The 24,838-nt window shown below is 42.8% G+C and overlaps 1 protein-coding gene across 2 annotated transcripts in view; it reads right to left on the bottom strand.

Moving 5' to 3' along the window:
• The window catches only part of atp2a2 (ATPase sarcoplasmic/endoplasmic reticulum Ca2+ transporting 2), a 103,833-nt gene that overhangs the window by 51,656 nt on the left and 27,339 nt on the right, over window positions 1-24,838 (bottom strand). For both annotated transcript variants that reach the window (XR_004415697.1, XM_033043270.1), the window contains exon 5: window positions 24,554-24,692. Coding sequence is in view for 1 of the 2 variants with exons in the window: in XM_033043270.1 (XP_032899161.1) it covers window positions 24,554-24,692 (139 nt within the window). In the remaining variant the exon portion in view is untranslated. The remainder of the gene's footprint in view (window positions 1-24,553; window positions 24,693-24,838) is intronic.

Here is a 24,838-nt window from a genome sequence, read left to right as displayed (position 1 = left end):
GTCTAATATCGAGGAGCTGGGCGACCTCCAGCTGGGATCGACCTTGAGGGCTCCGGTCGCAGAGCTTGTAAGCTCGCGGAGCTGGGTGACTTTTGGAGGCTGTGGTGGCACGGCTCTACTTTCAGAGGTTGGAGGCTTCGGCCGCGGGCCCTGTGGTCTGTAACATCGGGAGCTCGCAGGTCCCTGGTTGGCCACCGACTTTCCGGCAGCTCCAGCCACACCAGCTTCGTCCGCCCCGAATCGCAAGGCTTGAATCGGCCCTTTCGCAGGACCTTTTATCGCCCAGCGCGGCTCGGCCACGGGATCTGCCATCACCCGGCAGGGGCTTCAATATCGGGGGCCTCGATCGCCTCGACACAACAGTTTGACTGCCTGACCGCGAGAGAAGCAGCAAGGAAGAGACAAGTGAGGAGGTGCCTGGAGGAGAGTCACTGTGATGGATGTTTATGTTAAATTTATGTAATTGTGTGTCTTGTTTGCTATTATGAGTATGACTGTATGGTAACAACATTTCATTCAAACTTTTTCGAATGACAAATAAATTCAATTGAATTCAATCAATAGAGAAAGAAGCACCAAGGCTGAACGGTGGCTGGGTGAGCAGAGAGACGACAGTTCGATTGATCCGGGTCAAAGCAGCGGCTGGCGGCCCTGCAATGGCCTGGATCGGGTCCTGCTCTAGGACCAGATGCGGCACGGAGAGGACACCTATAGCCTTGCTTGGCCAGGCCGATCCTGCAACATCGCCAGGACAACGGGCCTTTATGGCCAGCTGCCCTTAAAGCAACCTTGGACTTTGAAAATGATACCAAAACCTGGCGACTCTTCTATATGGTCTCAGTGGACTATTTCTATAATCTTTGTACTTAATCTGGGATGGTTCTTACACATAGTGAACCGTATGCAAAAAAAGAATTTCCATTGTGCCTCGGTACATGTGATAAAGAATCATTGTTACTTTGTTACCTCCAGATTTAGGGACAATTTATTCTCAGCTGTTATCAGGCAACTGAACCATCCCATCACCAACTAGAGAGTGGTCCTGATCTACCATTTACCTTATTGGAGACCCTTAGACTATCTTTCATCAGACTTTATCTTGCACTAAGGATTATTGCCTCATCATGTACCTGTAAACTGTGGTCGGCTTGATTGTAATCATGTATGGTTTTTTTCGCTGACTGGAAATGCAAATGCAAATAAGAAAGCTTTTCACTGTACCTTGGTACATGTGGCATTAATAAACTAAACTATAAGCTAAAACATACTGAATGTTTTGACATGATGGCTATTGCTTTACATAACGGATGCATGTTCACTACCAAATTCATAGTATGAAGTTTCAACAAAACGGCATGGTGGTGATCACCGACACAACAGCACAGCAAAAAGTGGCTTTCCATGCCGAGTGTCTGGTTTAATCCAGACTGGTGCAATGACCTCCCTCTCCATGGACGTTAAGCAGTCACGTGATACAACCGTACATAATCTTTTAATGGATGTAATCCTGCCGCATTAAGATTAATTAATTGGCACTCGTGTATTAAGGCTGGAGAATTAGAAACAAAGCTATTATTAATCACCAATTTCACGGATACAAACTAAAGACGTTGAATGCTTAATACCAATTAATAATTGAATAGTTGATTTTGCACCAAAGGATTTAATAAAAGTAATTTTTTTAAGAAGTTATATTTACATAGTGGTTTTCATAATCAGGAACTTCACAAGCAATTAATGTTACAGCCAACTAGCATCATTGAAAAAAACCTTCTTGCAGTAAATGTTGCACCTTCACTGATTATCTTGCACTGTGGACAGCTTGACTGTATTCATGTCTAGTCTGTGCTTTGACTGAATTGCACACAAAGGAAAGTTTTTTCCACTGTACTTCGGTACATGTGACTAAAATAAACTAACACACTGCAGTTGCTGGTTTACAAACAAAAGACAAAGTGCTGGAGTAAGACAGCGGGTCAGGCAGTATCTATGGAGAACATAGAATAGGTAACGTTTGGGTTTGGGACCCTTCTTCAGACCTAAAACAATGATGTTGTTTGAGAAATGTAACATGGGTCAAGCAGCAGAGGAAATCTCCTGCTCTTTTACTATCTTTGTGGCAATTACTGCAGCCACCGGAGAAAAAAGGCCTCTATATAATGCCTCATTTAAACTGACTACTATAGCAGTGCACAATCCCCTTTAGTGTTGAAACATGCATCACCTCCCACAGTATTGATAGAAAGCCTAATTTATGCATTTAGATCCCTGGGAATGATTAGCAAGCATGATGTGACTCAAAAATTGCGACACCAAGCTTAGATTATTCCATTGAAGTGCACTGGACACATACAACAATGGCCCAGTCAAAAGAACCATGGATAATTTTGATGTTACTGTGACAGTATACAAAACCTAAATACATAATTCATAATATTTAAACCAGCATCTGCAGTTCCTTGTGTCTCCTGTCAAATGTTCAGCTAATGTCAATATAAGCTGTTGCTTGAGACCCATATCACTGAAAACAAGCCATGAACATTGATGGACTTCAATCTATTTTAGTTCACAGCTGAATTTGACACGTTGCATATACAGAGCCCTTCATAATGTTTGCGACAAAGACCCATCATTTATTTATTTGCCTGTGTACTCAACAATTTGAGATTTGTAATAGGAAAAGGGAAAAAGGAAAAAAAAAAGAAAAAAGAAGTGCACATTGTCAAATTTTAATAATGGCCATTTTTATACATTTTGATTTCATCATGTAGCAGTGTTTATCCCCCCACATTTCAGGGCACCATAATGTTTGGGACACAGCAATGTCACGAAAATGAAAGTAGTCATGTTTAGTATTTTGTTGCATATCCTTTGCATTCAATGACTGCTTGAAGTCTGCGATTCATGGACATCACCCGTTGCTGGGTGTCTTCTTTGGTGATGCTCTGCCAGGCCTGCATTGCAGCCATCGTTAGCTTATGCTTGTTTTGGGGGCTAGTCCCCTTCAGTTTTCTCTTCAACATATTAAAGGCATGCTCAATTGGGTTCAGATCGGGTGATTGACTTGGCCCTTCAAGAATTGACCATTTTTTAGTTTGAAAAACTCCTTTGTTGTTTTAGCAGTATGTTTGGGATCATTGTCTTGCTGTAGAATGAACTGCGGCCAATGGGTTTTGAGGCATTTGTTTGAACTTGAGCAGATAGGATGTGTCTATACACTTCAGAATTCATTATGCTATTACCTTCAGCAGCTGTATCATCAATGAAGATTAGTGAGCCAGTACCTTCAGCGGCCATACATGCCCAGGCCATGACACCCCCACCACCGTGTTTCACAGATGAGGTGGTATGCTTTGGATCTTGGGCAATTCCTTCTCTCCTCCATACTTTGCTCTTGCCATCACTCTGATATCTTCAACTCATCTGTCCACAAGACCTTTTTCCAGAACTGTGGTTGTTCTTTTAAGTACTTATTGGCAAACTGTAACCCGGCCATCCTATTTTTGTGGCTAACCAGTGGTTTGCATCTTTCAGTGTATCCACTGTATTTCTGTTCATGAAGTCTTCTGCGGACAGTGGTCATTGACAAATCCATACCCGACTCTTGAATAGTGTTTCTGATCTGTTGGACAGGTGTTTGGGGATTTTTCTTTATTATAGAGAGAATTCTATCAGCTGTGGAGGTCTTCCTTGGCCTGCCAGTCCCTTTGCAATTAGTAAGCTCACCAGTGCTCTCTTTCTTCTTAATGATGTTCCAAACAGTTGGTTTTGGTAAGCCTAAGGTTTGGCTGATGTTCCAACAGTTTTATTCTTGTTTCTCAGTCTCATAATGGCTTCTTTGACTTTCATTGGCTCAACTTTGGTCCTCATGTTCATAAACAGCAATAAAAGTTTCCAAAAGGTAATGGAAAGACTGGGGGGGAAGACTAGGTGCTGAGAGCTCTCTTATACCTGCATTAAGGAGGCAATTAAACACACCTGAGCAATTACAAACACCTGTGAAGCCATGTGTCCCAAACAATATGGTGCCCTGGAATGGGGGGACCATGTATAAACACTGCTGCAATTTCTACACGGTGAAACAAAAATGTATAAAAATGGCCTTAAATAAAATCTGACAATGTGCACTTTAACCACATGTGATTTTTTTTCTATTACAAATCTCAAATTGTGGAGTACAGAGGGAAATAAATAAATGATGGGTCTTTGTCCCAAACATTATGGAGGGCACTGTACTTCAAACTTGACCTTATTCTGATCTTCTGGGCAGTTCACTCATTACAAACTACATTCTGCCTAATGTTAAGATTGAAGTGTGCTCCATTTGAAAAGTACAACTAACACAAGTTTCTTCGACGTTGTGTAGTTGAGAAGGAATGATACAAACTCCGTACAGACAGCACCCGTAGTCAGGATGACACCCGGGTCTCTGGCGCTGTGAGGCAGCAACTATACTGCTGTGCCACCCCAAACGTACACCAAGTACATTCTGTTTCTATTTCAGATTCACTGTCTTCTGCTTTTAGTCGATTTTTATTTATTTGTTTATTTATTTATTTATATTTTTATAATAGGTACAACAGGACAGACATCAAATTCACAAAAAAAAAGCTTGTAAAAATCAGATTTAAATAAGTGACTGAGATGCTAAAGACCAAATGTTGGAAGCAACACCTTCCCAAGCTCCTGTCAATCTCACTTTTGGCTCAGCTGCCAACTCAAGCTCTTCAGTTCCCAGTGACAAGCTGATGACTGTTGCCAGTTTAAAGAGTCACTGTAGAGGAGCAGATAATTTGGTAGAGAGAAAATGGTGAAAGGAAAAAAGCTGCAAATAGCCAGAGGGAGAAGCTGAGGAGACGTCATTGAGACAGTGCATCCATTGTTGAGCAAAAAAACATTGAGCAGGAAAAGGAAACACACAAAATGAAAATGTTTGCATACATACATTTGCCTTGCTTAAGGCTATACCATAACAGTGCCATACCTGAATCTTACAATAAAATAATGGCTGCCATTTTATCAAACCGGACGATACAAGGAACTGCATGTGCTAGTTTACAAAAAAAACTGCAGATGGTACTTTACAAAAAATAGACAAAAGTGGTGAAGTAATTCAGCGGGTCAGGCAGCATCTCCGGGGAACATGGATAAGTGACGTTTTGGCTACGGACCCCTCTTCAGACTGAAGGTCATGACTTGAAACTTCATTTGTTCATGCCCTCCAGATATGCTGCCAGACCCACAGAGTTACTTGAGAACTTAAAAATAAAACATACTAAACTTTCTGGTCCCAGGAAGTCACGTTGCAGCTTTATTGTCCCCCCCACTCACCCTAAAAACACCACAGTCACATCTGTGGAGTCATTTAAGTTCCTTGGAACCATCATTTCCAGGGATCTTAAATGGGAGGCAACCATCGACTCCTGGGTCAAAAAGGCCCAACAGAGGATGTACTTCCTTCAGCAGCTGAGAAAACACAATTTGCCATAGGCAATGATGGTCCAGTTTTATACTGCCAGTCTGTCCTCATCTTCTCCAACATGGTCTGGTTTGGCTCAGCCACCAAGCATGTCATCCGGAGGCTGCAGCGTATCATTCGATCAGCCGAGAAAGTTGTAGGTTGCAACTCCCCCCCCCCCATTGATGAACTTTGCACTGCAAGGGCCATGAAGCGAGTGGGTAAGATCATCTCTGACCCCTCTCACCCTGGCCACAAACTCTTTGAAGCACTTCCCTCTGGAAGGCGACTCCGGACTGTCAAAGCCGCCACAGCCAGACATAAAAACAGCTTTTTTCCCCCATGAGCAGTAGCACTACTCAACAACCAAAAGTCTGTAGCCTCCTTTTCCTCTGGTATTTTATTTCATTCGTCGTCACGTTTAAATTATAATGTTTTATTTTGAATTGTCATGTTGTTACTTGCGAGCAAAGCACCAAGGCAAATTCCTTGTATGTATACATATTTGGCTAATAAAATCTATTTAATTCAATTATTGAACTTCGTTTAGGCCGCATTTGGCGTATTGTGTGTAGTTCTGGCCACCCCATTACAGGAAGGATGTGGAGGCTTTGGAGAGGATACACAAGAGGTTTGCCAGTATGCTGCCTGGATTAAAGGGTATTAGCTACAAAGAAAGATTGGACAAACTTGGATTGTATTCTGTGGAATGATGGATGTCGAGGGGAGACTAATAGAAGTATATAAAATAGATGGAATAGCTTGAAGGTGGGAGGGGCAAGGTTTACAGGAGGTATGCAGGGTATTTTGCTTTTACACTGAAACTGGTGGGTACCCAGAATGCAGTCTAGGGGTGACGGTGGAGGCAGATATGATAGCAACATTTAGGAGGATTTAAAATAGATGCACAGATATGTAGGGAATGGAAAGATGTACAGTGCCCTCCATAAAGTTTGGGACAAAGATCCACCATTTATTTATTTGCCTCTGTACTCCACAATTTGAGATCTGTAATTGAAAAAAAATCACATGTGGTTAAAGTGCAGTGTCAGATTTTAATAAAGGTCATTTTTATACATTTTGGTTTCACCATGTAGAAATTACAGCAGTGTTTATACAATACTCCCCCCCATTTCAGGGCACCATAATGTTTGGGACACAGCAATGTCATGTAAATGAAAGTAGTCATGTTTAGTATTTTGTTGCATATCCTTTGCACGCAATGACTGCTTGAAGTCTGCGATTCATGGACATCACCAGTTGCTGGGTGTCTTCTCTGGTGATGCTCTGCCAGGCCTGTATTGCAGCCATCTTTTGCTTATGCTTGTTTTGGGGGCTAGTCCCCTTCAGTTTCCTCTTCAGCATATAAAAGGCATGCTCAATTGGGATCAGATCGGGTGATTGACTTGCCCACTTAAGAAATTATAATTTTTTGCTTTGACAAACTCCTTTGTTGCTTTAGCAGTGTGTTTGGGATCAATGTTTTGCCGTAGAATGTTTTGAGGCATTTATTTGAACTTGAGCAAATAGGATGTGTCTATACACTTCGGAATTCATTATGCCACTACCATCAGCAGTTGTATCATCAATGAAGATAAGTGTGCCAGTACCTTCAGCAGCCATACATGCCCAGGCCATCATCTAAATATACATGAATGATTTACATGAAGGGATTAAAAGTAACATTAGCAAATTTGCAGATGACACAAAGCTGGGTGGCAGTGTGAACTGTGAAGAGGATGCAGGGCGACTTGGACAGGTTGGGCAGATGCATGGCAGATGCACTTTAATGTGGATAAATGTGACGTTATCCACTTTAGTGGCAGAAACAGGAAGGCAGATTATTATCTAAATGGAGTCATGTTGGGAAAAGGGGAAGTACAACAGGACCTGGGGGTCCTTGTTCATCAGTCAATGAAAGTAAGCATGCAGGTACAGCAGGCAGTGAAGAAAGCAAATGGTATGTTGGCCTTCATAACAAGAGGAGTTGAGTATTGGAGCAAAGAGGTCCTTCTGCAATTGTACAGGTGAGACCACACCTGGAGTATTGTGTGCAGTTTTGGTCTCCCAATTTGAGGAAGGATATTCTTGCTATTGAGTGAGTAGAGCATAGGTTCACCAGGTTAATTCCCAGGATGGCGGGGCTGTCATATGCTGATAGAATGGAGCGGCTGGGCTTGCATACTCTGGAATTTAGAAGGATGAGAGGATATCTTATTGAAACATATAAGATTATTAAGGGTTTAGACACACTAGAGGCAGGAAACATTCCCGATGTCGGGAGAGTCCAGAACCAGGGGCCACAATTTAAGAAGGGGTAAGCCATTTAGAACAGAGATGAAGAAAAACTTTTTCACACAGAGAGTTGTGAGTCTGTGGAATTCTCTGCCTCAGAGGGCGTGGAGGCTTTCAAGAGAGAGCTGGACAGAGCTCTTAAAGATTGCAGAGTTGAGGGATATGGGGAGAAGGCAGGAATGGGGTACTGATTGTGGATGATCAGCCATGATCCCATTGAATAGCTGATGGCCTATTCCTGCACCTTTTGTCTAACACCGCACCACCGTGTTTCACAGATGAGGTGGTATGCTTTGGATCTTAGGCAATTCCTTTCTCTTCGCCATACTTTGCTCTTGCCATCACTATGATATAAGTTAATCTTTGTCTCATCTGTCCACAAGACCTTTTTCCAGAACTACGGTTGATCTTTTAAGTACTTCTTGGCAAACTGTAACCCGGCCATCCTATTTTTGTGGCTAACCAGTGGTTTGCATCTTGTAGTGTAGCCTCTGTACTTCTGTTCATGAAGTCTTCTGCGGACAGTGGTCATTGACAAATCCACACCTGACTCCTGAAGAATGTTTCCGATCTGTCGGACAGGTGTTTGGGGATTTTTCTTTATTAGAGAGAATTCTTCTGTCATCAGCTGTGGAGGTTTCTTGGCCTGCCAGTCCCTTTGCGATTAGTAAGCTCACCCGTGCTCTCTTTCTTCTTAATGATGTTCCAAACAGTTGATTTTGGTAAGCCTAAGGTTTGGCTGATGTCTCTAACAGTTTTATTCTTGTATCTCGGTCTCATAATGGCTTCTTTGACTTTCATTGGCACAACTTTGGTCCTCATGTTGATAAACAGCAATAAAAGTTTCCAGATGGAGAGACTGGAGGGAAGACTCGGTGCTGAGAGTTATCTTATACCTGCAATAAGCAGGCAATTAGACACACCTGAGCAATTACAAACACCCGTGAAGCCATGTGTCCCAAACATTATGGTGCCCTGAAATAGGGAGACTATGTATAAACACAGCTGTAATTTCCACATGGTGAAACCAAAATGTATAAAATTACTCTTTAATAAAATCTGACAATGTGCACTTTAACCACATGTGATTTTTTTTTATTACAAATCTCAAATTTTGTAGTTAAGGAAATAATTGTAGTCCCAAACATTATGGAGGGCACTGTAGATCAAATGCAAGCAGAGGAGATTAGTTTAATTTGGCAGCATGTTCGGCACAGACATTGTGGCCTAAGTGCCTGTTCCTGTGTTGTACTGTTCTAAACCACAGCAGTCCAATGGTAATGGAAACATTCCATAACTCTCCCTGCAACTCTAGCTCATACAAGGCATTGTAACAACTCTGAAGTGGAATCAAATTTGGGCGACATGGTGACGCACTGGTAGAGTTGCTGCCTTACAGCACCAGAGACCCGGGTTTGATCGTGACTACGGGTGCTGTCTGTACAGTGTTTGTATGCTCTCCCAGTGACCTGCATGGGTTTTCTCAGAGATCTTCGGTTTCCTCCCACACCCCAAAGACGTACAGGTTTGTGGGTTAATTGGCTTGGTGTAAACGCAAATTGTCCCAAGCGTGTGTACGATAGTGTTAATGTGCGGGGATCGCTGGTGGGAGCGGACTCGTTAGGCCAAGGGCCTGTGTCCGTGCTGTATTTCTAAACTAAATGCAGTTGTGGATTTTGGGTACAAGTTATGCTGCAGCATCAATAAACCTGATTAATTCATATATGTAGCATGGTTTGTAGTTCTGGAATCTTAGGTTCAGCTATTCATTAATCAGAATGCTACTGGATTCCAAGAATCTAATTATGAATGAGTTACAGAAACCAAACTTGTATTCATGGAACTCAGAAAGCCTATTTGACGTGAGGTGCTTTTGCACAATTTCTCTTAAAAGGCAACAGATGAGACAGCATGCAAGGAAAGGGAGACACAAGGAACTGCAGGTGCTGAATTCTTGAGCAAAATACAGAAGTGCTGAAGGAACTCAGTGAGTCAGGCAGCATCTGGGGAGGGAATGGACAGACGGTGTTTCGGCGACAGGCGAGGGAGAAGCTTTCTCCTATTGATATGTCCGGGGAAGAGTCTAAAACTAGATGTGGCTTTGGAGCAAGATTAGAAAATATCTACATATGTTGTTTGTAGAAATTTGAACTCTGTTAATAGTAATTTATAGCAATAGATTGATATTATTAAATCTGTTTTTTAACCTAAGGTATTAAAAATCATTGAGGCAAGGCTGCCACATGGAATTGGGACACGTGATATACTTGAACGGCGGAACAGGCTCAGTATTACTATTTATTACTCCTACAGACTTTAGTTTTGAAAGACTGAATCATTCTGCAGTTTCTAATGCAGTAATTTTCCCTCCCCGGGCTTACTGCTCTATTCATAAATCAGGAACTGAAAAACACAAATGTGCAAACAACTACTCTGTGGGAAAAGTTAACACTTTAGGGCTACACACATGCATAACAGTAGAGTTGCTGCCTGACAGCGCCAGAGACCCTGGTTCAATCCTGACCACGGGTGCTGTCTGTACAGAGTTTGTACGTTCTCCCTGTGATCATAAGGGTTTTCTCCGGGTGCTCCGGTTTCCTCCCACATTCCAAAGATGTGCAGGTTTGTAGGTTAATTGGCTTCTGTAAATTCCCCCTAGTGTGTACGGTGCGAAACTGGGATAACATAGAACTAGTGTATAGTTCGGCACGGTCTTAGTGGGCCGAAGGGTCTGTTTTCACACTGTATCTGAGACTAAATTACAGGAGTAACCACATGGCTCTGATTAATGTTCTAATTAATCTCCTTTACATTAAATCCCTAAAATTTGCTAAGGTATTTTTAGCTGAAAAAACTGTGATTTGAATCATCAGCTGTGGGGTGGATGGGAAAGAGGAATTAAGTTTGTTAAATAAGTCACATCGACCCATTTGAGGAAACTCACAGGAAGATGGAGTAATGGAAACCAACATTCACCATCAATCTAGGAATGTGTGTGAAACGCTACATTCCTAAGTTCCAGTGGTCATAAACTGCAGTTACCACCAAAATAACAGTTTGTTTGTAAATAAACATGTTAAAAAGGGACTGGCACGTTTGCAGTTACCAACTATAGTCACATAAGTCGTGTGCGCAAAAATAAAATTTGCTCTTCAATGCAGCAAAAAAAGTGACATTACCGTATGTTCCACATCTTGGAACACATGCGTGAAAAAAACGGCAGTCTCTACATCACTGTTGCAGTATTTTTGTATTTTTGTAACTTGACATTTTGTTGAGCACTGGTCGTGCTATCAATAAATCCCTGATGAGACATCAAGAGCTATTTGAACGCACAGCTCAGATATTCTACAAATTCAAATAATGGGAATCCAAATCTGGTTCTTTCATCAAGGCTCAATCTAACTAATTAACCATGCAAATGCAGAAAGCAGTTATACTGTGCTAATCAGGTTTACCTTTGTGGGGGGGGGGGAGAGTGTTTTAACTCCAAAATATGGGCAGCACGGTGGTGCCTTTCAGCGCCAGAGACACCGGGTTAGATCCTGACTACCGGTGCTGTCTGCACGGAGTTTGTACATTCTCCCCGTGAATGCGTGGGTTTTCCATGGGTGCTCCGGCTTCCTCTCACACTCCAAAGGTGTACAGAATTGTAGGTTAATTGGCTTTGGTAAAGATTGTAAATTGTCCCTAGTGTGTAGGATAGAGTGCATGTATGGGGTGATCACTGGTTGGCGTGGACCGAAGGGCCTGTTTCAGTGCTCTGTCTCTAAAGTTTAGTTTGAGCTGACCATTGATCCCCACACACTGACGATATCCTACACTGGGGACAATTTTTACATTTACATCAAGCCAATTAACCTAGACGTTTTTGGAGTGTGCGAGGAAACCGAAGATCTCGGAGAAAACCCACGCGGTCACGGGGAGAACATACAAACTCCGTGCAGACAGCACCCGCAGCCAGGATTGAACCCGGGTCACTGGTGCTGTAAGGCAGCAACTCTAACGCTGCGCCCCATGCCGCCCCATAACCTTCAAAATATCACCACTTTAAAAGCACCCTGTCGCAATGTATAATTGCTTCTCAGATTTTCTTTTCCACAAATGTTATACGACAGGTGATACTGATGCCACTGCAAGCTGCTGTTATTTTTGTACGGTGCTCTGTCAATTACAAAGATGGTTTGCAATCACTTGCTGTGACACACAGATGAAACCAGCTGGGCAAATACTTCCGGCTGTGTCTCTGGTGACAAAGGCATTCACCAGGACACACAAATGTCATTGGAGGGCTGCCTAGAATCCCAGACCCAGAGACGCACCCTGCAGCTAGGTACTAAGCTACTTCCCTACATGGGAATGCCATCCACAGCCAGGAAAGCCAGAGATGTCACACTGCACACACCTGCTTCAACACTGCAGCACACATTCATGCACAACTACAGCTTAAAAACAATGAATAGTAAGGTCCCGAGCAAGTGTTCAGCAACGGGGAACTTTACTTTAGTCTTTAGAGATGCAGCACGGAGACAGGCCCTTCGGCCCACCAAATCCGTGCCGACCAGCGATCTCCCCATACACTAACACTACGCTACACACTAGGGACAATTTACAATATCCAATTAACCTACAAACCTGTACGTCTTTGGAGTGCATGCTGCATCTTTAAACCCAACCAAACGCATGGAAATGCTGGCAATTGTGCAGCAGACTTCAAAAGAAATTGTCGCTCAAGAAAGCAGCTTTGTTTCTGTATTCCACACCCACGCCAGTGTTACCTCTGGACTTGCGTCCCTCCTCCTCACACTGGGAAACGCAATGTCATGCAAAATAATTGCTCCGTGCATTCTACTATTTCCCATGCCACATTAACCCCATTACAAGCAAACATCAGCTGCTGGCTAAAAAACTACTTGTGTTAAACCCTTTATGCTCCTTCCCAAAATGTTGCTGCCTACCTCGCTGTTTTTAAAAATCCTCCTTAAAATTGTCCCCTTCCACCATGCTTTGGGCCATCTGCACTAAATTAGACCTGTGTGGTGTTAAGTAAAATACAAATGCGAGTAACAGAAACAATCAAGAACCAGAGGATGTAGGTTTAAGGTGAGGAGAGGAAGATTTAATAGGAACCCGAGGGGAAACTTTTTTTTTTTAAACACACAAAGGGTGGGAGGTATATGTAACAAACTACCAGAGGAGGTAGTTGAGGCAGGTACCATCACAATGTATGAAAAGGCATTTGGACAGGCACATGAATGATATGTTTAGAGGGATACGAGCCAAATGCAGGCAGGTAGGACTAGTGTGGACCGGACGTGCTGGGCCAAAGGGTCTGTTTCTCTCCTTTCCCTGTATATATATGTATCGATTTGAAAACCTCTTAAGTGCCACTATTGGATCCAACCCCACCATGACCCTTGGCAGCATTTCCAGGCATCTACCACTGTTAAAATAATCCTTTGAACTCTACCCCTCTCACCTTAAAGGTATGTCCTCTAGTATTTTGACATTTCCACCATGGGGGGGGGGGGGGGGGGGAGTTCTGACTATGTACCCTATCTATGTCCCTCAATTCTATACTTCTACCAGATCTCCCCATAACCTCTGGCATCTAGAGAAAACAATCCAGAGGATCTTTACTCTTCTACCTCCAGTGTCATTAGAAGGAGTTTAATTTATTGCCACGTGTACCAGGGTACAGTGAAAAGCCTTTGTTGCGTGCTAACCAGTCAGCAGAAAGACAATACATGATTACAATTGAGCCATCCAGTGTACAGATACATGATAGGGGGAATAACGCGAATAATGTTTAGTGCAATGAAGTTCAGTAAAGCCCAAAGATAGCCCGAGGGTCTCCAATAAGGCAGATAGTAGCTCAGGACTGTTCTGATTGTTGGTAGGATGGTTTAGTTGCCTGATAACAGCGGGGAAGAAACTGTCCCTGACTCGAAATATCGCCTATCCATACCCTCCAGACGCTGCCTGTCCGGCCGAGTTTTGCCATTTTCAATTGGTGAGATTGTAAAACATGCAACAAAACATTCATCATGAGTTCCATTGTAGTTTCCATCTGGATCCTTGTACTTGTGCAGGTCGTGCCACATTTAATGCAGTTGGGCAATGCAGTGGAGTAGTGACTAGTCCTAGTTTCCCAAAATCCACCCCTCTGAACATCGATAATCTCTGACACTCCCCAAGGATGAAGGATTCATGCGCTCTTCAGCAATATGACATTCAACATGAGAACATTCTTCTCCTGGTCCACAATTCCAACCGAGTGAAAATCTTTCCTCTTCAGCAAATGCACCAAGTTATTAATGCAAATCCCACACAAGCTCAAGAAACAGCTCCTCGTCTTACAACTTGGCACATTACATGAAGGGAACAATTTTAGACCAATTGTTTTTCGGAACTGGCCTATTCTAAAGAAAGGTCAATTGGTAAGATAAGCTCTGCATATGATGTTGGCCGGCCTGCAAAATATTTATAGCGTTCAGTTTGATTACAGATTTCAAGCATCTGCAGTGTCCAGGCTATCGGTCCCAGTAAAGACAATAAAACTCTTAAGACTCTCGACTAATCAACAAGCTTTCAGCACCCGCTCTAAGTTGGACATCATTCAGAGCAATCTCCTGGCCTCCACCACAATAACAGACAATTCCTTTGCTCCTTGCATCCACAAACCCTTCCCTTTTCTGTCTTTGCATCCTAACTATTCTCAGCTGTGCATCTTGACATCATCTACATCGGCACTAACTAAATTAACTAATATCTTTGCACGTGGAGAGCTTGTATCACCACTCAGACACAGTGATGACCCATAGCCTGGTCAAAGATGTCTGCAAAGAATAGCAAGTGCCTTAGTGATGACAGCTTTGCAAAACTGAGCGAGATGGTCCATCGCTCATGAGAGGGGTCTGGGTAAAATGAGGCTTCTCTAATGATTCTAGGGAGAAGCCTCTTTGTACATCTTTGTCTCCCCACCAAAGAGATCTACAGGAGTCACTGCCTCAAAATAGGCAGCCAGCATCAGAGACCCACCTCACCCTGGCCACACTCATTTCACTTCTGTCATCGGCAAGGTGGAACAGGAGCCTGAAAACTAACTTCCAAGTTCAGGAGCAGTTTCTTCTCTACGACCATCTGGCTATTAAACATTACTTCACCTTCAAATAAGCTCCAAATTACACAAACTTGGGGACGTTGCTTGTGGTCTTTACAGAGTACTATGTTTACAAATCTGTTGTGCTGCGGCAAGCAAGAATTTCATCGTTCCATTTCAGGACATATTACTATAAACAATCTCCTTGAGATTTCTAGCCCACCACAGAATGCCCAGGTGGTAACCGAATGCTGCCTATGGAAGGAGCATCTCACCAGCTAAGAGCTAGAAAACACACTTATTTCCTGTTCACTACAGACTTGAGTGCATTTGAGCGACCCATCTTGAGTCTTGAAGATGCAATGTTAAGTCGCCCAATGTTTGCATCGTCTCATTGGAAATGAACATCAGATTTTAGAGATGGCTGGAGGCCTGCACCAGGCCCCGTTCATAAGAACGTGAATTTTGAAAATGGTGTCAAAACGTGGTGCCTCTTGCCTGCAGGCTCAGTAGATTTATTTCCTGTAAACTTGCTAATCAAGGATCTGTGTATGGTAATACCCTACTGGACTGTTTGTAAGAAAGAGAATTTCACTGTGTTGACACCTTGTACACGTGACAAGCACTACTGAACCATTGTCTTATGCTTTAATGCAGGGGTTTCAAACTCAATTTAGGTCTCGGGCTGGAATGGGCAAAATGCAACTTCATGCGGGCCGGATCAGTTGTGCACGCGCGCGTGCAACAAGCTGCCGGCGCAGCGAGCGGGAGGAGATAGAGCGGCGAGAGAGAGAGAGAGCGACTGCCGTACAGATACATAATAAATGGTCGTGAATATACTTATTTCCCCCCAAATCATCCCGCGGGCCGGAGTGGAGCCCTTCGCGGGCCAGTAGTTTGACACCCCTGCTTTAACTACTGCAGTGACTAAACCGTTTTTCTTAGTCACTGCCTGGTCGAGGATGCTTCTATCCTCCGAGCCACATCTTCGCCCGGCCAGAGCTTCGGCTTCAGCAGCGGTGCAGCACGGGATTCCATCGCGGAGCGAACAATGCCTTGCCGGGAATCGCCGTGTTGGAGCTTCGGAGTGTTGTGACTGCCGACTTCAACACCGTGGAGCTGTAGTCTGTGGAGCTTCCAGCCACGGGCGGAGCATCGCGGAGCCTGGGATCTCTCGCCGAGGTCGCCAGTGTTGAATCTCCACCCAGCTCGGCCTGTGCACTTCGGGAGCCGCGGTCTCTGGTAGGAAGCGGCCGAATCGGAGGCTCCGGGCCGCTGGGAGTGTTCTTTCGTTCGAGGGCCTGAAACACGGCGACTGTGGAGGCCTCAATAGGCCCCGACCACGGGTGAACAGAGGAAGAGACTAAACTTTGGTGCCTTCCCTCACTGTGGGAAACGCTGTTTCCGTTGTGAAGGGATGTTTTTTATGTTTTATGTTAAATTCCAAAATGTTGAGTTTATCTTATTTGTGTGCTGCATGGCAACTCAAATTTCACTGCACCAATTGGTGTATGTGACAATAAATGTCCTTTGTCTCCCAAAGTCCTTTCAAAGGACACAGGACATGGAACAGTACAGAACAGGAACAGGCCCTTTGGTCCACAATATCTGTGCAAAACATGTCATCCGCATGCATATAATCCTCACCCCTCCATTCATGATATATCCATGTGCCTATCCAAATGTTACTTCAATGTCACCACCGTATCTGCCTCCACCACCAGCCCTGGCAGGGCTTTTCAGGTACTCAACACCCTCTAAAAAAGTTGCCCCGCGCATCATCTTTAAACATTGCTCCTTTCACCTTAAAGCTAGCCCTCTTTGGTGATTGATTTTTCCATTCAGGGTTCTACTCTGCCTTTCATAATTTTATATACTTCTACCAGATCTCCCTGCAACCTCTGGCATTCTAGAGAAAACAATTCAAGTTCTCCTTACAGCTAATACCCACTAATCTAAACATCTTCTGGTAAACTTTCTCCGCAACATTCTCAAGCCTTCACAGCCTTTGTCCAATGGGACGACCAGACTGCACACAAAACTCTAAATGCTGCCTATCCAAGATCTTATAAAGCTGCATCCTGGCTTTTATATTAAATGTAGGGAAGATTTACCACTCTATTCATTCCAATTTTGTTTTCTTCCTGACAGTAGGCATGTCAAGAAGAGTACTGCCAGGAACTGCCCAATCCAGTTTTGTATCTGGCACAACGTCACCTGGAAATGATATCAAGTGCAATCTATTCTGAGAAATAAACAGGTGCTCTGTGTTCCAATTTCCAGAGCACAATTCCACTGAGCAAGTCTATTCTCTGCACAATGCACGCCCATTTCAGGCATCCTTCATTCACCAGCGGCTGGGCAGCGAACTACTTTTGGATAAAAAGATCACCCCGAGCTCTCCGAGGGAGTTAAAAATAAACTACAATCCTCAGAAGTTGCACACGGTTAGAGAGAGCGAAAACAGTTAATGGTGACAATCAGGATCACGAAACATCCGCAAAATAAAAGTCTCTGAATCGTGCTGATTGCAAACTGACACCAAACATAAGCCTTCTGGGAATAACCTGTTGCTGAGGGAAATATTCAATGAAGTTTTGCAAAGGAAGAATACATATTTGAGGGCAAATAAATTACAGGAATACTTTATTTCGTTCTCTAATTTACATTCTAAAGTAGCTGTTCAAGTCCCAAACAGGAATGGAAAGAAAGTCCCAAGACAGAGTAAGAGTAAATAAGTAGGATATTTATGCATGCATTAAAAGGGCATTCATTATCTGTGCTGCTTTTCCCTAAATAAATAACTTGCATGGTGAAATTCGATATTATAAAAAAATGAAATTCTCAATTTTCAAACCCTTACAAATGTCATAAGGTGAGTTTTCCAGCAGGGAAGCAAAGGCACAAACATGCACAGAACCCATTTCCTTGTAGACACAAGGAACTACTGATTTGCCAAAGTGATAGATTAACTCAGCAAGTCAGGGAGCATCTCTGGAGAACATGGATAGGTGACATCTCGGTTCGGGACCCTTCTTCAAAATGATTGTAGTAGAGGGGGAATAGAAACTGGGAGAAATGGGGTTCGGACAAAGCTGGGCACGTGATAGGTGGATACAGGTGTGTGTGTGGGGGGGGAGGGGGGGGGGGAGTGTTAATTGGAAATTGGGGTGGACTAAGGATGGATGATATGACAAAAACGTGACAGGAGACAAGGATAGAAGACGTTTGAAATGTGAAGCTAGAGAAAGGAATATATGTGAAAGGGGGAAATGGATGCGTATCTAGGTGGGGCACAGGGAAGGGGGGGGGGGGGGAGATGAATGGGAAAGGTGGTGTTTGTGTTTACCTTACTTGGCACTCAAAGTGCCAAAATTGGCTACCAGATGCATACGTCAACTGATCCACTGTTTTACCTCTTGTCCAAGGCACAGACACTTGGACGATTTTTTTTTAACCAGTTCAGCAGAAGTAAAGGAAAAGATTCATTCCAGTTTGAGATGATGTAGTAAATACCCTTAGAAAGAGATAACTTAAAACTAAAAGACTGCAGTGATTGTTTTAGTTGACCTTATTGGTCAGTTTATTGGTGACAGTGCAGTTGCTGGAGCAATGTTTGTTTACAGAAGGATTTCTTCCCTCCAGCATGCAGCAAAGGGAAACAGCTGTATGAACTCAGCAGGTTCTACAATTACCAAACAAGGAGATAAAAGTTTTCATAAAATTGTGCCTCTTGGCTTGCAAAAACAAACGTGGTTATTCTAAGTGGCAAAATAAGTGGTGGCAAGTGGAGTTCAACAAGGTCACAGGTTAGACTATGGAGAAGCAGGCAATATCATTGCATAACAAATTCTTTTGACAGAGATAAAGGACAGAAACAGGCCCTTCAGCCCAACTTGCCCATACCAGACCAAGATGCCTCATCTCAGCTTGTTCCATTTGCCCACTCCTGGCCCATATGCCTCTAAACCTTTCCTATCCACTTACCTGCCTAAATCTCTTAATACCTGTCCAAATCTCTTCATTTTATTGAACCTGCGACAATCATCTCCTCTGGCAGTTCATTTCATGTACGCATCACCCAATGTGAGATAAAAGTTGCTCCTCAGATTCCTATTAAAAATATTTTCTCTCACCCAAAACCTATGCCATCTGGTTCTTGATTCCCCAACCCCACCTCTGCATTCACCTTAGCTATTCTCCTCAGGATTTAGAATAGGGCAGCGTACAGATTGATTTTGTAACTGATGGGTCAGTAAAACCACCAATTATCAGGTGTCATAATATGTAAAATGTTCAGTTTTAAGACTTGCAAATCTAAAGAGGTGTCACTAAAGTTGGATGAGATCAAACTGTGAAGTAATGTTTTCAAATGTTGTTCCCCGTGCAACAAGAGATATTTAGAATTAAAGTAGTGATCCAAGAAAAGCAAAAGCCTTTGATCAGATTAGAGGATTGAGTTGAGGAAAACCTGACTAGTTTGGGTTTTCACCTGGTAAAGGGAAATAGTTTGACCGAATTAAAAAAAGTTGGATCCAGGAAAATTCTGGAAGGCACAATATTTGTTGACTACTTGGACAGAGTTAATGGCTGTGCACAAAACAATAATCAGGCAAGATTAGAATTAAGGAACAAGTTATCATGGAAATGACAGATTCAAAAGTCGCTGCAGGTATTAGACACGCTACTTGCTGTTAAGGGAAACATTGTACTAAAATCAAATCAATTAAACATGTGTCAGGTAAATACAGCAGAATAACATTTTGATCTCAAAACATTAACTAGAATTCGCTTACTGATCCTCTCCGTCCCTTCCTGCAAGACACTTCAAAAATTAACCTTCATGCAAGTGGATAAACATCATAAAATCTTATGCAACTTGGCATCAAATTTTGTTTAATAAATCTTTGAAAAGCTATAGTACTTCCCACTATGGTAAAGGGCTATATATTTAACTGTTAAGTGCTCCACATTTAAGAGGTATTTTAGGAAACAGTCATGAGGAATAAAGACCATGTCTAGGTGCAGGCGATTAGTTTAGTTTCATGGGTAGGCAGTCATAGTGGGAGAAAGCGTCTGTGTGCTTGTGCAGTACTTTACTGTTCTATGTTAAAAATGCTATTTGTTGTTTTTACATATATCCATACCTAGAGTAAATCCACAAAAAGCAATTGGCCCAATGGAGTCCCTGGCCATGTCCTCAGTACCCGCATGGACCATGCTGTCAGGAGTATTTACGCACATCATTAAGTCTCTCCTCACTCCATTCTGGTCCCCACCTGCTTTAATATCACTATCCAATATCAGCGCCAAAGAAAAACAAAGTAATGCACCTTAATGACTGCTGTCCGCCGGCTCTAACGTCCACCGTGAACAGCTTCGCGAGGCAGGTCATGGCGCACAATAACTCCATCCTCCCAGAGAGTGTTGATCCACTGCAGTTCGCTTACCGACGCACCAGGTCCACAGTAGACACCATCTCCATGGCCCAACACTCATCCCTGGAGTATCTGGATAACTCGGGCACCTATGTCAGACTCCTAGACCTGGAACTCAACATTCCCTCTGCAAATGGATCTTTGACTCTGACTCATAGACCATGATCAGTGAGGATTTAGAAACATAGAAAAAATAGGTGCAGGAGTAGGCCATACGTCCCTTCGAGCCAACACCACCATTCAATATGATCATGGCTGATCATCTAAAATCAGTACCCCGTCCCTGTTTTTTCCCCATATACCTTTAGCCCCAAGAACCCCCCCCCCGCTCCTTGTTTCCCAGTCCTTCTGTTCTCTTACGTGAAATAAAGAAAGTCACTGGAGATGCCCAGTCCGGTGTCAAGAGCGAGCATAAGCCCTAATCTGTACTTGTGCAAAGAGTTGTTCTTATGCATTGCTGGTCTGTTTTCTGTGTTTCTTTCCAACTGAAGGTTTTAACTTAGAAATTTATGTCTTAATGTTCTTTGGGACAAATGTCCCAAGTTTTTTCATAATCAGCATAATATTTCAACTAGTGATGCCGTCACATTTGAGATATCAACATGATGCTAGAATAGGATTTAATTGTTATTTTTACTATGGTGAGTTTTTAGTCCATTTATGGAGCGATGACGTTTTTAGTGCAAACCTAATTTTCATTTGATGACCTGCAACAAGCCTTTATTCTCCTACGCATTTAATTTTCTTGTAAACGGACCAGGAACTGAATTTGTTCAATTCATTTATTTTTCACCCTCTCTATGTTAAGTTTGTGTTGAATAATAACTGATAAAAGATAAAGGTAAACACTTTAGTGAGAATCTGTAGAGATTTTTACACAAATCATGACAGAACATGCACTACAATTGTAGTGCACGAGACCATTGTGACCTTTAATGTCACCATTTCTGCTAGTCAAGGTTTCATGAAGCACCCACTTCCCTTTCAATTGCTAAATTTGTCAATTAAGAGACACAGGAGGCTGCGGAGCCAGGTGTGGGGATGCAGAAGGTAAGAGTTGGAAGCGCCTCAGCCCCTACACTTCCAACAGGTACAAAGATCTTGGTGCACAAGTGGCCAGGAGTAAAGACTGAATGGAGGAAGATCAAACTAATCATAGAACAGAGATAGTCAAGTCAAATTCATGGTCATATGCATAAGTACAATCTTCTTCTTGCATATGGCATGCACAGCCTAAAGTTGTAGGACAACTTGTTCTATTTGATTGTGCACGCCGGGTTGATTGCATTCGGCGAAACAGGGCTACATGTACAATGAAAAGCTTACTTGCAGCAGCACAGATAACATACATAATTATATACGGTGTACAAGTCTTGTGCACGACAATGAAAAGGATAAAAATTGCAAATAAAACATTAGTGCCTTTCATGTCACAGGAAGAGAGAGTTTAGTCGACTATCGATCACCTATCCTCACTGGTTCTATGTTACCCTACTTTCGCATCCACTGCTTCGCATCCATTCCCTACACACACACAAAGGGAAAACTTACACAATCCCAATTATCCGACAAACTCGCACGTCTTTGGGATGAGGGAGGGAAACCGGAGCAGGGAGAACATGCAAACTCCACACAGGCAGCACCCAAGGTCAGGATCGAACACGGGTCTCTTGGTTCTGAGAGGCAGCAGCTCGACCAGCTGTGCCACAATTAAGGAAGACAAATCATCATCAAAACTCAACTGGGATTTAAATCACAATATGGCACAATTAAATATTGCGAAAATCAGAGATTGCTTCCCTTTTCCATATTCATTTATAATGAAAGTTATAGTTCAGATTACTGGAAATTTCATTTGAACACCACCTATTCCTCACCTCTTCAATGCCCAAGTTCCTCCTTGAGCAGTGGACCATAAAGCAGTTACATTTCTAATTCCGCAGTCTTACGATTCTGTCCCACATTAAGCCAGCAACCTGGGATCCTTAAAGTAAGCCAGTATCAATCAATTTTCTTTTAAATTCAGCCTAATGTATTTAGCAGAGACCTTGAATATCAGGAGCATAGCTACAACATCTTTGCCCTTGGCTGCTCCGCTTGCCAGTCACACGTTACCTTCACTGAAACAAACAAGGCAACAAGCAGCTAATCAATGAGCTAAATTATATTAGATATCATCAAAAAGGGTCTGCAGTCCACCAGGAACTTTATTGATCAGTTTGAACAACTTTGAATATTCACCATTTGCCTGTGGACTGTGCTACAAAAAAATCTAAACAAGAATTAACTACTACGAGCAATTATGATTCCCGACAAAAGACGCGGATATCCCAGCAAAAAATCATTAATGTTAAATAGAGGCACAGCGATAAAGCTGGTAGAAATTCTGTTTCGATCCTGACCTCAGGTGCTGTGTTTTGCGGAGTTTCTGCATTCTCCCAGTGACCGCGTGGGTTTACTCCCACATCTTATAGACATGTGGACTTGCAGTTTAATTGGCCTCTTTAAAATGCCCCGAGTGTGTAGGGAGTGGATGAGAAAGTGGGATAACATAGAACTAATGTGAACGAGTGATCGATAGTGTGGACAGTGGGTGGAAGGGCCTGTCTACATATCGTATCTCCGAACTAAACTCCTTGAGCCTGTACCAACTCTCAACTAGATCATGGTTGAGTTCCAATTCAACTTAATTTACATCCTTCAATATTGTTGCTCAACTAAATCCCCAGTCTTGCACATTTCAAATGACTCAGCATCCACATTTTCTTTGCAGTTTTCCAACCCCTTGTGTGAAGGATTTTCCTGAATTGTTTTCCTCATTGGTCAATGTTAATTATGCCCACTTCTATCATGCATCAATTTTAATAATTCAATTGTCCTTCAACTTTGCAACTCGAAGGGATCAAGATGAAGCTCATACCACCTGTCAGTCTTTTCATCCCCAGTGAAATGCTAGCAAATTTATTTTACCCACTGCCAACATTTTTCCTGATCGGCAATATTTAAAATTGGAAGCTACCCAAAACGGTTTCGGACAGAGCAAAGCATCAATATACCTTCCAATATCATATACTCAATTTGTTATATATTTTTTAAAACATGCAAAAGGATTTATGGACAATGATGCCCACGTAACATTGTTCCTAGACTAACAGCAATAATTATATTTTAATCTGCCACAGATCCAAAGTAATGATTTATAATCACCCCCCACACCGAACTCCATCTGCCACAAATTTTGCCCATTCAATTACTGACTGTCATCACCTTCTAATGTAATGCTTTTATCTACTCAACTTGCTGTGTATTATGACAACCATTGCACAGAACCACACGACATAACACAATTTGTCATTGTGAAGACGCAAGAAACTGCAGATGCTGAAATCATGAGGACAAAACAAAGTGCTGGGGGGGGGGGGGGGGGGGGACTCAGCAGCTCGGGCAGCACCCATGGAGGGAAAAGACCGTCTGAAGAAGGATATTGACCCAATACATGGTCTATCCCCCCCCCCCCCCACCCACAGATATGTAGGAAGGAACTGCAGATGCTGTTTTATACTGAAGACAGACACGAAATACTGGAGTAATTCAGCAGGTCAGGCAGTATCTCTGGAGAAAAGGAATATATGATATTTCGGGTCAGAACCCTTCTTCAGTTTTGTTTCCGAAACATCACCTATTCCTTGTCTCCAGAGATGCCGCCTGACCTGCTGAGTTACTCCAAAACGGTGTGCGTCTCGCCTCACCTCCCTCCCCTCCCCACAGCTGCTGTCTAATCTGCTGAGTTCTTCCAGCAATTTGATTTTGGCACAAAATATCTTGGTATTCAGCCCTGCTTGGTTTAGAAACACGAACCAAGGCTTGATGGATTCTAACTGCAATAGATTTGATGTTGGATGGCAGTACAAAAACATGGCATGACAATACACATGAATACTGTACATCGGACCACAGGGTTCCATTTTCTTATCTTCCTAAGTTATAGGAGCAAAATTAGGCCGTAAACCATATCAAGTCCCCTCTGCCATTCAATCATGCCTGGTAATCTTTCCCTATCAACCCCACCCACCTGCCTTCACCCCATAACCCCCGACAACTTTACTAAGAATCTGTTAATCTCCACCTTAAAGATATCCATTGACTTGGCCTCCACAACCTTCTGTGGAGAAGGCTCCACAGATATTTTATTGAAGAAAATATTCAACACAGAATCATCAGCATTTCAAGAGATTCATTAATATAATGTCTTTGACATACCTGCAACTTCCACAATATCTCCAGGGACAAGATCTCTGGCCTTAATCCGTTGTACACTCTTTCTGTCTTGTCGATAAACCTTTCCCATTTCCGGTTCATATTCTTTAAGGGCTTCAATCGCATTTTCTGCATTTCTTTCCTGAAAGGGCAAGCGAGAAGTTGTTTGCCATTTAGAAAAAGTCAACAATAGATTTTCAGCATATGAAGTATCATTTTTTTTTTTCCCCTGTGGAAGGAAGAATTGACAATTGCTGTCCACTCAGAGGTTGTAACTTAATAATATGG

The sequence above is a fragment of the Amblyraja radiata genome, chromosome 25 (genome assembly GCF_010909765.2).
Source record: "Amblyraja radiata isolate CabotCenter1 chromosome 25, sAmbRad1.1.pri, whole genome shotgun sequence".
Taxonomy (NCBI): domain Eukaryota; kingdom Metazoa; phylum Chordata; class Chondrichthyes; order Rajiformes; family Rajidae; genus Amblyraja; species Amblyraja radiata.
The sequence above is the reverse complement of the archived record's forward strand: the minus strand, read 5'-3'. Positions and strand labels throughout refer to the sequence as shown.